The sequence below is a fragment of the Cervus canadensis genome, chromosome 3, assembly GCF_019320065.1.
Source record: "Cervus canadensis isolate Bull #8, Minnesota chromosome 3, ASM1932006v1, whole genome shotgun sequence".
Taxonomy (NCBI): Eukaryota; Metazoa; Chordata; class Mammalia; order Artiodactyla; family Cervidae; genus Cervus; species Cervus canadensis.
In genome coordinates, this window is record NC_057388.1 from 38,492,818 (window position 1) to 38,507,246 (window position 14,429).

Consider the following 14,429-nt stretch of genomic DNA (forward strand, 5'->3'; position numbering starts at 1 on the left):
ACCAATTTGTACTGTCACCACACATCTCTGGCAGGTATGCCCTGATCTGGTTGTTAGGGACACTATGTGCTTAGTTTGTAAAAACTCAGTGGATCAAATTTTTAAATTGCATAGAAATATGTTATTCTTCAAAAGATTAACTTCAACACTACTAATCAGAAGGCAGTTTTCTTCTCCTACTACATTATATTGATCTTAAGTATGGTTTACTTACAGGTTCCATGCTTCTTAAATAAATAAAAGGCATGTGCCCAAACAAGAAAAAATATATTGTAGATTAAACAAGTATATTACCAGGATAAAAAAAAAAACAACCTGGTAGAAACCTTAAATATGTTAAATAGGCACAGTAAACAGAACAATTCCAGGTAATTCAAGGTTAAGTCTCAAGGGACTCCTTTGAAAAATTATTAAAATGCGTTTAAGTACTGTAACATATTCAATGCTTCATTGTTTTTATTTCAAGGTTATGATCACTTTTCAAGAGATCTTAAAAGTAAATTTTTCTTCTCTCTTAAAAGTAAATTCATTTTAATTCTGGAGTTTTATTAGGAATCTATTTGAGTTAGCAATACAGGAAGTTGCAGAAAAGTTCTAAAATTTGTGGTAAATAAGAATAAACTTCCGTGATAAATGGCACATTCATTTGAGTCAATTCAAATTATGTTTCATAATTTATATTAACAGCTATTTTTTATTTTTAAGAAAGATAAAAGGAAACTTTGCAGGAAACTGCTGCATTTATCCTACGAATGGGTAATAAAATGGAGAGAAAACTACCTCTAAATCATTTTTAAAGTTTTCTATTTACTCAAAATTCACTCTCTACAGAATTCTTAACCTAGCACAGGTATTTAGCTGGTCTATTCCCAGTGGGGAATCTGTTAACAGAAACCCAAGTCCCAGAGGAAGCTGAGGTGGGATCGGAAACTGGTAATTATGACTTATTTTATACTTCTTCAGCGATGTACCCACCCTTTGCTAAGAAGAGCCAACAAAAAGATTTAATATTTGTGACCATAAATGGATCAAACTGCAAGGAGGCAGGGAGGGAGGGCTGGCTCCAAGGAGTCTCTGAAGTATTTATAATAACAGCTTATATCAATACTTACTAAGATGTGTGTGCCATAAACAACGGCTCTAAGTACTGTAGATACACTTTGTCTCTCAACCCTACAGGATAGCAATACTTATCGTCTGGAATTTATAGGAAACTGAGGCTCACAGAACTGGGTAACTTGCCCAAGGTCTTAAAGAAAACATTTTACTGCCCAAGTTCTGGGTCAACCACCTTTCCCAAGTGGAGAGTCTTTCTACAGAACAACAACAAAAAACACTTGGAGGAATAAAAGTCCTTATACCTGGAAAAAGTAAGAAAAGTAAACTATAGATGGCAAAGTCCCTTCTAGATGGTAGGTTTAGGCACAATACAAAGCTTACAGCTGACAGAATCCAAAAGCCCCTCAGAACTACAAGAAGGCAACTGGCAGATTTGTAACCACTTGATTTCTGAGGTGCATGCCACATCCACCCTCATCTCACAAGATCAACAAAGCAGTCCCCTCCCCCGGTGTCTCTTCTACCTTCTCCCCCATTTTCCATTGTGAGGCATTATTTTTATATATACATTTTCTTTCCCTAAGTAGACTGTAAATTCTCCCAAGGATTTAGCAAACCTAAGAAAAAATACCAAAAATATGGACCACACTGAACAAATGCCACCAATGACAATTCTCACCAGACGAAGACCAACAAGACATAAAGAACACACTGTTGGCTCCTGCAAGCCAAAGTTACCCACAGTCGCATCATCCTGTAGGACAGATACGGTTGTGAGAGTATATGTAATGTCTTGTTGCATGACTGTATGCATTTCAAGAAAGCATTCCAAACAAAGCATTCAATAGTATGTGAAGTAGCAACATAACAATCCTGTTAAAAACAAGATGCTTCCAACAAGGACCTACTGTGTAGCACAGGGAACTCTGCTCCATGTTATACGGCAGCCTGGATGTGAGGGGACTCTGGGGGAGAATGGATACATGCATATGTATGGCTGAGTCCCTGTGCTGTCCACCTGAGACTCTCACAACATTGTAAATTGGTTATACTCCAATATAAAATAAAAAGTTAAAAAAATGTATTCAGAATATACAAATAAAAAAATCACTTTCACTCCACCACTTACCAAGAGTCAAAATATTTTTCTGATCATGTAACAAGAATTTGGTCCTCTATGTTATGTTTTTAGAACTCTGTTAGAAATAACATGGTAAATTCTAGTTACTCTTAACTAGCAAGGTGTTGAACATAAATTGGGACACAATGGGCCAAAATTCACTAATTTACCCAAAGCACAAGGATAATATATTGACTTTTTCCCTTTAAAAAACTATTACTCAAAATGAATCACTTAACTAGTTACTCGTTTAATTAACACTTATGAAAAGACGAATATGTGTCACCTCACTAGGTGATAAGTCGTACAGGGTTGTGCCCTGATGAAACCAATCCGGGTGTAGAGATGCAACAAACACAAAAGCAAAAGGACAAGATGATTTCCAAATGGTGTAACTTGGAAGGGAGAGGAAAGAAGACTAATTTAGACTAAATGGTCGGGAAAAACTTCACTGAAGAGGAGGCAAACAAAGGAAGTCTCACTCATTCATACTACGTCCCAAGTGAAATATCGCAAGTTCAACATGAAGCACCAGAAACTGGTGGTTTCACTGTTACCCTAACAGTTAAGTAAATTACAAGGGGCCAAAGTTTACAAAATTACCAACATTATGCATCCCTAAAGTTAAACATGAGATATAAGTGAGGGTATCTGGAAGTAGAGCGTTGCCACAACAAATACTAAAAATGTGGAAATGGCTTTAGAATTAAGCAATGGGTAGAAGCTGAAAGAATTTTGAGAAGCAGGATACAAAAAGCCAAGATTTGCCTTGGACATGCTTTTAAAAATACAGATATTAATGGCTCCCTTGGTGAGACTCAGATGAAAGTAAGGAAGATGGTAGAGAAAACTAAATACCATCACGAACAGACTGTCAATAAACAGGTGAACTTAACATGTGCTGCTGCTGAGGATTTGGATGAAAAGGAGGAACTTATTATTAGAAACTAGAGGAAAGGGAATCCTTGTTATTTCATGGCAAAGCATAAGTGAATTATGTTCTGCAGTTATGTGGAAAGCAGAACTTGTGAACTATAAACTTGGATATTTAGACAAGGAGATTGGCAAGCAAACTGTTGAAGGTGCAACCTGTTTTTTTCTTACTGGTTATAGGAAAATGGGAGAGGAAAAAAGTACAAAATGAAAGAATGCTGTCAGATCACCATCATACAGACAAGAAACAGGCTGATAAAACGGTGCTACCTTTCCTTGAAAAGAAAGGATGAAAACTGAAGGATGGAGTCCAGAGGCCAGAAAGTGAAGCAGAGTCACCAAGAGTGCTCATAGGCCTTGAACCTAAAGTAGTTTGCAAAGTATATGGGACCAAATATGCAGTACTTTTTCTTTCCACTTTATCCCTTTTTGAATGAGAATGACTATTACTGGTATCCTGATACTCTTGAACTGTGGTGTTGGAGAAGACTTGAGAGTCCCTTGGACTGCAGAGAGATCAAACCAGTCAATCCTAAAGGAAATCAGTCCTGAATATTCATTGGAAGGACTGATGTTAAAGTTGAAGCTCCAATACTCTGGCCACCTGATGCGAAGAACTGACTCACTGGAAAAGACCCTGATGCTAGAAAAGATTGAGGGCAGGAGAAGGGGACGGAGGATGAGATAGTTGGATGGCATCACCTACTCGATGGACATGAGTTTGAGCAAGCTCTGGGAGTTGGTGATGGACAGGGAAGCCTGCCGTGCTGTAGTCGACGGGATTGCAAAGAGCTGGACACGACTGAGTGACTGAACTGAACTGATGCCTGTTTCATAGGCTGTGCATTCTTACTATATTCTGGGAGCAGAGTGTTTTCTATTTTCACAGGTTCACAAATGAAAAGAAATTTGGTTCTTGTATGAATTATATGAAGATTCTCACCTATACCCGAAGTAGAGTCTGAGATCTGGATGAGATTTCGGGTGTTGAATTCATGCCATAAGGGGCTGAGACTTTAAGGAGATCAAACCAGTCAATCCTAAGGGAAAGCAAACCTGAATATTCACTGGAAGGACTGATGCTGAAGCTGAAGCTCCAACAGTTTAGTTACCTGATGTGAAGAGCCGACTCATTGGAAAAGACCTTCCTTCATGCTGGGAAATATTGAGGGCAGGAGGAGAAGGGGGTGACAGAGGATAAGGGGGTTGTATGGCATCACCACCTCAGTGGACATAAGTTTGAGCAAACGCCGGGAGACAGTGGGGGACACCAACGCCTGGTGTGTTGCGGTTCACGAGGGTGCAGGGTCGGACACGACTTGGTGGCTGAAGAGCAACAACAACTGCTTTTTGCACGTGGGATGGACATGAATCTTTGGGAGCCAGAGGGCAGATTATAGGAGACAGAATAACAGTCCCCAAAGATGCCCATGTCCCCAGTCCCTAGAATCTATGAGCATGTTATCCTACAAAGTATGGAACTTTGCAGATGTGATTCAAGACTCAGCTTGAGATAGGTCTGCTATCCTGGATTATTTGGGCAGGCCCAAAGTGATCACAAAGGTCCTTATGGGTGAAGGAGGTAGACAAGAGAGTGATGCTCCATGAGAAAGACTCCACTAGCCACTGCTGGCTTTGTAGATGAAGTAGAGGCCATGAGCCAATGAAAGCAGGTAGTCGCTAGACAGAGGTTGGATTCTCTTCTACAACCTCCGAAACAAAAGCAGCCCCAACATCATCTTGATTTGAGTTTGTTATAAGGCTCTGACCTACAGAAATGTAAAGGTAGTAAACTGTGCATTGTTTTAAGCCACTAAGTTTATGGTAATGAATGTTCATTTTAAAATTATTTTTGTCCCATTTCTGTTAGGATTTTTAGCCCCACTTCTGTTAAAGTTTTTAATTAGTATTTAACAAATTATAACAGAATGCAGCCTAAGCATTACAAAATCAGGTGCAGGTGACTTTAGCTTATTCAACTCAAGTGTGATCTGGGATCCAGTTTCACCAGTGTCACACTCTAGGATGTCAGACATTGGGTCACTACAAGCCAGAACATGTGACCAAAAAATACATGACTTAGAAATATGAAAAATACATCAGGTTCTCCCATGTAAATCTGTGGTACACTGAATTTTCCAAGGTAGAGAGAAGTGCATAACAAAATACAAAGTAAGATTGTGATTGGACACTCAATTGTCTTAAAAATCATAGCACTCTTTTCAAGGTTTAAATAACATCTTCCACCATATCCTATAACATAGGTATCATATTTGAATGCAGAGTTCCAAAGAATAGCAAGGAGAGATAAGAAAGCCTTCCTCAGTGATCAATGCAAAGAAACAGAGAAAAACAATAGAATATAGACTATTCAATAGAAAAGAATATAGAATAGAATATAAAACAATATATAATACAATATATATTGTATTATACAATACAATATATAAATATATACAATACAACAATATATAAAACAATACAGAACAATAGAACATAGAACAAAAGACTATAGACATCTCTTCAAGAAAATTAGAGCTACCAAGGGAACATTTCATGCAAAGATGGCACAATAAAGGACAGAGATGGCATGGACCTAACAGAAGCAGAAGATATTAAGAAGAGGTGGCAAGAATACACAGAACTATACAAAAAAGATCTTCAAGACCCAGATAACCACAATGGTGTGATCACTCACCTACAGCCAGACATCCTAGAATGTGAAGACAAGTGGGCCTTAGGAAGCATCACTACGAACAAAGCTAGTGGAGGCGATGAAATTCCAATTGAGCTATTTCAAATCCTATAAGATGATGCTGTGAAAGTGTTATACTCAATATGCCAGCAAATTTGGAAAATTCAGCAGTGGCCACAGGACTGGAAAAGGTCAGTTTTCATTCCAATCCCAAAGAAAGGCAATGCAAAAGAATGTTCAAACTACTGCACAATTGCACTCATCTCACACGCTAACAAACTAATCCTCAAAATTCTTCAAGCTAGGCTTCAACAGTATGTGAACTGTGAATGTCAAGATGTTCAAGCTGGATTTAGAAAAGGCAGAGGAACCAGAGATCAACTTGTCAACATGCGTTGGATCATCAAAAAAGCAAGAGAGTTCCAGAAAAACATCTACTGCTTTATCGACTATGCCAAAGCCTTTGACTATGTGGATCACAACAAACTGTGAAAAATTCTTCAAGAGATGGAAGTACCAGATGACCTGACCTGCCTCCTGAGAAATCAGTATGCAGGTCAAGAAGCAAGTTAGAACTGGACATGGAACAACAGACTTTTTCCAAATAGGGAGAGGAGTGTGTCAAGGCTGTATACTGTCACCCTGCTTATTTAACTTATATGCAGAGTACATCATGCGAAATGCCAGGCTGGATGAAGCACAAGCTGGAATCAAGTCTGCTGGGAGAAATATCAATAACCTCAGATATGCAGATAACTCCACCCTTATGGCAGAAAGTGAAGAAGAACTAAAGAGCCTCTTCATGAAAGTGAAAGAGGAGAGTGAAATAGTTGGCTTAAAAGTCAACATTCAGAAAATTAAGATCACGGCATCCAGTCCCATCACTTCATGGCAAAAAGATGGGAAAACAATGAAAACAGTGACAGACTTTATTTTTGGGGGCTTCAAAATCATTGCAGATGGTGACTGCAGCCATGAAATTAAAAGATGCTTGCTCCTTGGGAGCAAAGCTATGACCAACCTAGACAGCATATTAAAAAGCAGAGACATTACTTTGTCAATAAAGGTCCGTCTAGTCAAAACTATGGTTTTTCCTGTAGTCATGTATGGATCTGAGAGCTGAACTCTAAAGAGAGCTGAGCGCCAAAGAATTGATGCTTTTGAACTGTGGTGTTGGAAAAGACTCTTGAGAGTCCCTTGGACTGCAAGGAGATCCAACCAGTCAATGCTAAAGGAAATCAGTCCTGAATATTCATTGGAAGGACTGATGCTGAAGCTCCAATACTTTGGCCACCTGATGCAAAGAACTGACTCATCTGAAAAGACCCTTATGCTGAGAAAGATTGAGGGCGGGAGGAGAAGGAGAGAACAGAGGATGAGATGGTTGGATGGTATTGCCAACTTGATGGACATGAGTTTGAGGAGGCTGCAGGAGTTGGTGATGGACAGAGAGGCCTGGCATGCTGCAGTCCATGCAGTCGCAGAGTCAGACAGGACTGAGTGACTGAACTGAACTGATTTACTATCATTGATAAATTAATTTCATGTTCTTTATAGCTGAGTCCAAAATTAAAGAATAAAAAATGAGACCTAGGCTTAATAAAAAAAATTATTTTAAGGAATAATGCTACACTATAAGAACATAAATGACTCTCCTCAGATATCCATTGTCATTTTCTTTAATTTACCTAAGGTATCAAATAAATATAATGACTGTGAAAAGTTCTTATTAAAAAAAAATTATTAAGCCAATCAGCCTGCTTTTAGATATCATGCACTTATTTGGTTGTCATTTACTTTTACTGTTTCCTTTCTGTTTACATTCCCATCAATACTAAAAATGGCAAAGTGTAAGGTTTATATTCTAAGTGAATCCTAGTCCTACACAAGATATTAACATGGTTAAGAACTAAATATGGGCTTGACAAAATAAAAGGGTTGTCAGGACAACTTGCAAAGATCCTGTTCCTGAAGTCTCACGATAGTTTGGGAAGCGGACAGGGCGTAAAGCGAAATCACGCTGGAAGCCAGAGTGCAAATATGCTCTACCATAAGCCGAGCATTCCTGTTTAGAGAAGAATGGCGCCCTGAGGAAAAGAGCGTGAGGACAGAGGGAAGCCAGGTCTACAAGAAAGCTTTTATTCTACAGGCAAAGGAGAAGTCAAGAATGGTTTTCTGGACAAGGAGTTAGCGTGATACCTACTGCAGGCTAGAGGTGAATGCGGGGCAAATGCAGGAAAGTCTACTGCAACTGGGCTGCCAGAGGCAGAGCAGAACCTGAACTAGAAAAAATGAGAATGAAAAAGAGAAGATACAGAAATATCAGCACTTTCAAAACCTACATCAACACCACCTGTGGCTTCTATTATAGTAACCGCTAATACAAAGCAGGTGAGGGAGAGAGAAACTCACAACCTCTGTTGAAATACCAGATCCACTCACTCACTCAAGGAACTTTCTGACATCTAAGATCCTGAGCCAACTCTAAGGAAACAGCTAAAGCAATGCAAAATCAAAAGTTCTGCAATGCCATAATTTCTCAACTAGAGGAGTCACGGGAAAAGTTTAAAGAAAGCAAAGCGATGAACGGTATAGTTTCTCAAATAGCTCGTGGGTGGTAGGAATGGAAAAATATTCACCAAGTAAAAGAGATCCAGTTCCTCACCTCACTTTAAGAAGCTAAAGGAGGAGATAAAACGTGTGGATTTGTATTTGTTTGTTTGTGGGGATGACTCCGGTGGAGGGAAGGATAATGGGTGGAGTGAGAATAACAGCTCAAAGTTTCAGAATCAAATAATTTAAAAACAATTCGTAAAAATTTTATTGGCATATTCTCTAGCCTCATATATCATTGAAAATTATCATAAAATATGTAATAAGTACCCATATGTATAATATAGTCTCACTGAAACAGGTCTAATGATATACCCTTAAAAAGATGGTAAGTTGTAACATCCTCAAAGATATAACAATAACATTTTCCCTTGAGACAGTCACATATAATGAAAAGAAAATTTTCATTATCAAAATAAGTTTCTTTCTTTAGGATTACTACTCTAATACTAAAGCCTGAAAGCTAAATCTAAAAGGTTGAACCACTTAAACCCTGACCTAATTGTCTTTAGGTCAATTAGACTAGGTCCTCTGTTTTGTAAGGCCTAATTCACTGCTCCTAATAAGGATAGTGAAATACCTTTGAGTTAAAATATATACATTTGTTACCAATAACACAGACATCCAGTACCAAAAACTTTTTACTTATGTGTGTCTTATACCTGAATCTCTCAACCACGATGTCTAAAATAACTCTTGCCTTAATAAAAAATGAAATATAATGGACTATTTACTACACCATCTTAAAGGTACCTTAGGTGCTTTATGCCTTAAATAAAAAAAATCATTTGATGAGAAAAAAAATAAAGAGAAAGAAAATCTGATGTAAATGGAATTGACATTGGTTATAGGTTACCTAGAAACCATTTTATATTTCTAGATGATTCAGTTGCTGCATTTTACATGGAATGATTTAATTGAGCTCTTTACACACTAAGAACTAAAAAAAAAATCCCCAAAAGAACCAAAGGTCAACACTTCACTGCTACAGTCAAACTAGGAAAAAGAAATATTTTTTCAAACATTCCAAGAATAAGCCAACATTCTGTTTAAAGAAACTAGAATGCTGGAACTCTGGGCAAAAGGGTAGAGGGGAGGATGGGAGTAAGACAGAGGAGGAGGAATGCTGGGCCAATGATATGATCCTGTGGTGGGATTTCAACAGAGAAAAGGTGTGGGAACAGCACAAGACTAAAGCTAGAAAAGAGAGCTGAAAAAATTTAGCTACCTAAAGATTTTAAGCCATTTTGAAAGCTTTCTAATGTTACTGATATGAAGAAACAAAACTCCTTAATTTCTTCTGAAAATCGTAACTCTGCTACACCTCTCTCAGAGCTCTCATACAGTTCATGGTAGAGATCCAAATTCAGGTTCTACCCTACATATTCAGTATATATTTTTCAGTCTAGAAGAGCTACTCTCAGCTGAGATTAGACTTGCCCCTAGGGCATGTTTGGGAGTTACCTGAGACATTATTGGGAGGCCAAAGATTCTGCTAAGCTTCCTATAAGGCACACCACAGCTTGCACAAACAAACACCCATCCAAAATGCCAGTGCTAAATTTGAGAAATACTGATCTCTTCTGAATATAAGCAAACACCAACTCCTTGAACCCTTATCCTTGTCCATTTCTAATAGACATCTACTTAAAGCACAGAACCACACCAGAGGACTCATTTTTCAATGTTTTAAACAAACATGGTGGATGGCTGGCTCAAACTGAGCATCACACAATACACGGAAATAATACATCAGAGCAGGAGTGCACAAACTGCTGGAAGAGAACTTTTCAATCCTTTTTCCATTTTTGTCTCAAGCACGTTCCATTTGAAAGAGGAGCACCTATATGTTTCCATACCAAGGTATGTCCCTTCTGTGTTCAAGATACTAAAAATATATTGACTTCCTCAAAAGACTATTTCTTATTAATGTAGAAACTTAGGTAAACTGTGAACTGAGGAAGATTTACTCTGGGTAGGGGGAGGGGCGGAAAAACCATCAGGTCTCTAAAATGCAAAGTTATTTCACAGTTTACTTGTAGAATGACTCAGATCATTATTACTTTTAGTCATGCCAAGTTTGCAGCTTCTAAGCCTACTAGTAATGGAGGAAAAAAAAACCCATTTTTCCTGCAGTCATTAAACCAATGAAACAGAAGCTTACTGAAAATAGGCTTCTGCAATAGTATTTATTTTATTATAACGGTTACAAAAAGAAAAGCAGTCGCTGGAGTGCAAATAAAGATTCTGAGAAATCTTTCACCTACTTCACTACCTATAGGTAGGGTGGTGTGGTGCGTTTGCGGGGGGGGGGGGTGGGGGCGGGCAAACAAAAGAAAATCCTAACTCACACATCAAAAATCTTAAACTGTGAATATTTTCCAAATGTATCCCTCAATCAAAATCCTGGATTACTCTTTTCACGTTCCCTTCCTTCAAACTGGAAAAGCAGAGCGTTTCGCCACCAGAACAATACTAAGAACAAATAAAAGCCTTGCGTCGACCTGGCAGATCTCATTCATCAGAAGCCCTGGCAGCAGAGAAGAATCCTGCTGTCCCGTGTGACCCACTCACGCCTTTCACATCGGTTTTACTGAAGCCAATGTTACCCAACTTCGGCGGTTCCCATGTCCCCACAGTATTAAAAAAATCCAAGCATAGCCTACTTCCCCTACGCAAGGTAAATGTAATCAGTGCGCCTTTAACACTTACTGAGTCGCCATAGGAAGCTCACCAGAAAGACACAATTCAACCCTAAGGAGGCCCCACAAAAGGTGCACTGATTCACAAAACGTGGCACTCTTGACATCCTCGAGGAAACCACAACCGCGATACGATGCCCTGTACGCAGGGTTTTAGCGCGGGGGGTGCTTTTATTTCTTTTTCGCCAATGCCCTTTCATTTTCATAAAGCTGAGCTAACTTAAAAGAAGGGGGCTTCCTCGCGAACCGCTCCTGGGCTCCTGGTGAAATTCACACCAGGCACGCGAGTCGAAGTCTTGCCGCGCCGCCGGCGAGTTCTCCGCGGGCAAGGGAGCAAAGAGAAGGGGACCGAGGAGAGCGGCCCCCGCCTCAGCTCTGCGCCGCACAAGCTCGCGCTCCGAAACCATCCTCGGACGCTACACGATGCGCCCCCCGCCGCTTTGGCACGTCCCCTCCCAGTTTCCCAACGCCAAAGAGCCCAGCACAGCCGCGCCCGGCTCCGCCGCCCGACCCCCGGGTTCCAGGCCCACCAGGCGCCCAACCCGGCCCGGCCGCTCTTACCGAGCAGCAGCAGCTTGACCTCGCGCGCCGCCTTCTCGCCATCCTCGCGGAGGTTCCGGTCGATCATCTTACTCCGCTCCACCGCCGCCTTGTCCTCGGCGCTCAGCGTACAGCCCATTGTGCCAGGAGCGAAAGCTGGCCGCCGCTCCCTCCAAGTCCGGTGCGCTGCCTCGAAACACAGGTGAATTCTTTCTTTCTGGATGCAGGCGTTCGAATTCCTCCTGACGCCGGCCACGCCACCCCTACCTCCTTCCGAAACTGAGCGAGGGCAGCGCTCTCTGCCGAAAGGCGAGCAGCTCCACGCAGCTGCTTTCTACAGCCAGGCTCTACTCCTCGCCTCCCGAGGCGCCCCCTAAGCCCAGGTTCCTAGATTCTGGGAACAGCTGCCAGCGGCCTCCTGCTGGTGGCCGCGCTGCAGCCTCTAAGGAGCCCAGCTCGGCTAGGCGTCCGCGCGCCGCCGCGTCCCCGCCCCTGCCTGCCCCGCCCGCCGCCCCGCGACCACTCCCAGAGCGCGCGCTCGCGCGCGAGCCCTCGGACCTCGCCCCCTCGGATGGGCGCGCGCGCCCGCGGACCCTGGCGCCGCACCGTCCGCGAGGGCCGGCCACCCGCGCGCGCGCCCCCCTGGGAAGCGCCCCCGGAGCCCCAAACCTCTCGGGGAATTCCCCTACCTGGCTTCCTCCTCGAGAGTGTGATAATTTCCTCCCGTTTACTCACACCCAGGGATGTGTGCGGACCTGCCCCTTGGGGTGCGGGTGGGAGAGCTGCCAAAGTTGGAAACCGAGAAAAAAAAAAAACCAGTCCTGGGCGTTTGAGCATGCCCAGCTCGGGCGGGCGCGCGAGGGTTTTCAAAATGCAAACCCCTGTCAGCTGGCCTTCATGGCGGTGGGAGATGGAGCGAGCTGGTCTGGGAATGGAGCCATGGAGAAAGCAGAGCAGGTAAAGTGCGGAACAGAAAAGTCCGGGGAGGACAGGAGGTCAACTTTCTTCCTTTTTTTCTTTCCCTTCTCTCCTCCCTCCTACCATCCATTTTCACGTTCCTTTCCACAAGGAGAAAACATTTTGAAGGACTTCCTCAAACCTGAGAAAATGTGAGACAAAGAATCAAAGAGTATATTTTTAAAATAAGAGCCAACACACCCGAACAAACCTGCTCCTCACGGTAACTGACCTCCTCTGGGGCAACATAGAAGCTTCCAGCCAAGTTCTGCACCAATATTCATGACCATGTTAGTAAATCAGAAGCCACTGGGCATGTCATTCCTTATGGCAGGCTTTGGCATCCTCACCCATAAAATGAGATGGAGTTGATCCACACTATCCTCCATCCTTCCAGCTTTACCTGGTCTAGGGGAAATCACTTCTGTGGGCGTTAGAGACATCTCACCCAGCATGTCATCAATGAGCATAGGTTTAAGATCTGGTCTCTGTCACTTGCACTACTACACTTACCCTTACAGATATCACAGGAAATGTTGGTTGATTATAATATGGGGTTGGTAGCAAAGAAAAACGTCTTCTTTGATATTATTAGGAAATTGCTCTAACAGAAACCAAAGAGCAACCATCTAAAATAAATATAAAAAGTTTGTAAAAAAAAAACAAAACTGGGCTTGAGTTTTCCAAGGTAAGGATGCTACAGTAAGGATAGCCTTAGATGGGTCTCCTAAGGAAGGCCTGGGGCCTGGGAAAGATTGCCAGTTTCCTCCTAATTGGACATGCCCTTTCCTGTTCTGCAGTAGTCAAACATGCTGGGCTCAAGAACTGCCATTTCAGGAACTGCCTCAACTTTTCCTATGGTCTTTTGTAAGATACCAGAAAAAAGGAGCAAGCTTTGAATTCTAATGAATCACCTTTCAGTTCAGTTCAGTTTAGTTCAGTTCAGTCGTTTAGTCGTGTCCGACTCTTTGCGATCCCATGAATCGCAGCACGCCAGGCCTCCCTGTCCATCACCAACTCCCAGAGTTTACTCAAACTCATGTCCATCGAGTCGGTGATGCCATCCAGCCATCTCATCCTCTGTCGTCCCCTTCTCCTCCTGCCCCCAATCCCTCCCAGCATTAGGGCATTTTCCAATGAGTCAACTCTTCACATGAGGTGGCCAAAGACCTGGAGTTTCAGCTTCAGCATCAGTCCTTCCAATGAACACCCAGGACTGATCTCCTTTAGGATGGACTGGTTGGTTCTCCTTGCAGTCCAAGGGATTCTCAAGAGTCTTCTCCAACACCACAGTTCAAAAGCATCAGTTCTTCTGCACTCAGCTTTCTTCCAGTTCCAACTCTCATATCCATAAATGACCACTGGAAACACCACAGCCTTCACTAGATGGACCTTTGTTGGCAAAGTAATGTCTCTGCTTTTTAATATGCTATCTAAGTTGGTTATAACTTTCCTTCCAAGGAGTAAGCGTCTTTTAATTTCATGGCTGCAGTCACCATCTGCAGTGATTTTGGAGCCCAAAAAAATAGTCTGACACTGTTTCCACTGTTTCCCCATCTATTGCCCATGAAGTGATGGGACCAGATGCCATGATCTTAGTTTTCTGAGTGTTGAGCTTTAAGCCAACTTTTACACTCTCCTCTTTCACTTTCATCAAGAGGCTTTTTAGTTCCTCTTCACTTTCTGCCATAAGGATGGTGTCATCTGCATATCTGAGGTTATTGATATTTCTCCCGACAATCTTGATTCCAGCTTGTGCTTCCTTTAGCCCAGCATTTCTCATGATGTAATCTGCATATAAGTTAAATAA

At 41.8% G+C, this 14,429-nt stretch overlaps 1 protein-coding gene across 1 annotated transcript in view; it reads right to left on the reverse strand.

Annotated features, from left to right (window-relative positions):
- The window catches only part of GNAI1 (G protein subunit alpha i1), a 105,919-nt gene extending 93,466 nt beyond the window's left edge, over positions 1 to 12,453 (reverse strand). The window contains exons 1-2 of the mRNA XM_043462934.1: positions 12,352 to 12,453; positions 11,684 to 11,852 (exon numbers count right to left, since the gene is read on the reverse strand). Coding sequence (XP_043318869.1) covers positions 11,684 to 11,801 — 118 coding nt within the window. The 5' untranslated portion in view covers positions 11,802 to 11,852; positions 12,352 to 12,453. The remainder of the gene's footprint in view (positions 1 to 11,683; positions 11,853 to 12,351) is intronic.
- Between the last annotated feature and the right edge of the window lie 1,976 nt (positions 12,454 to 14,429).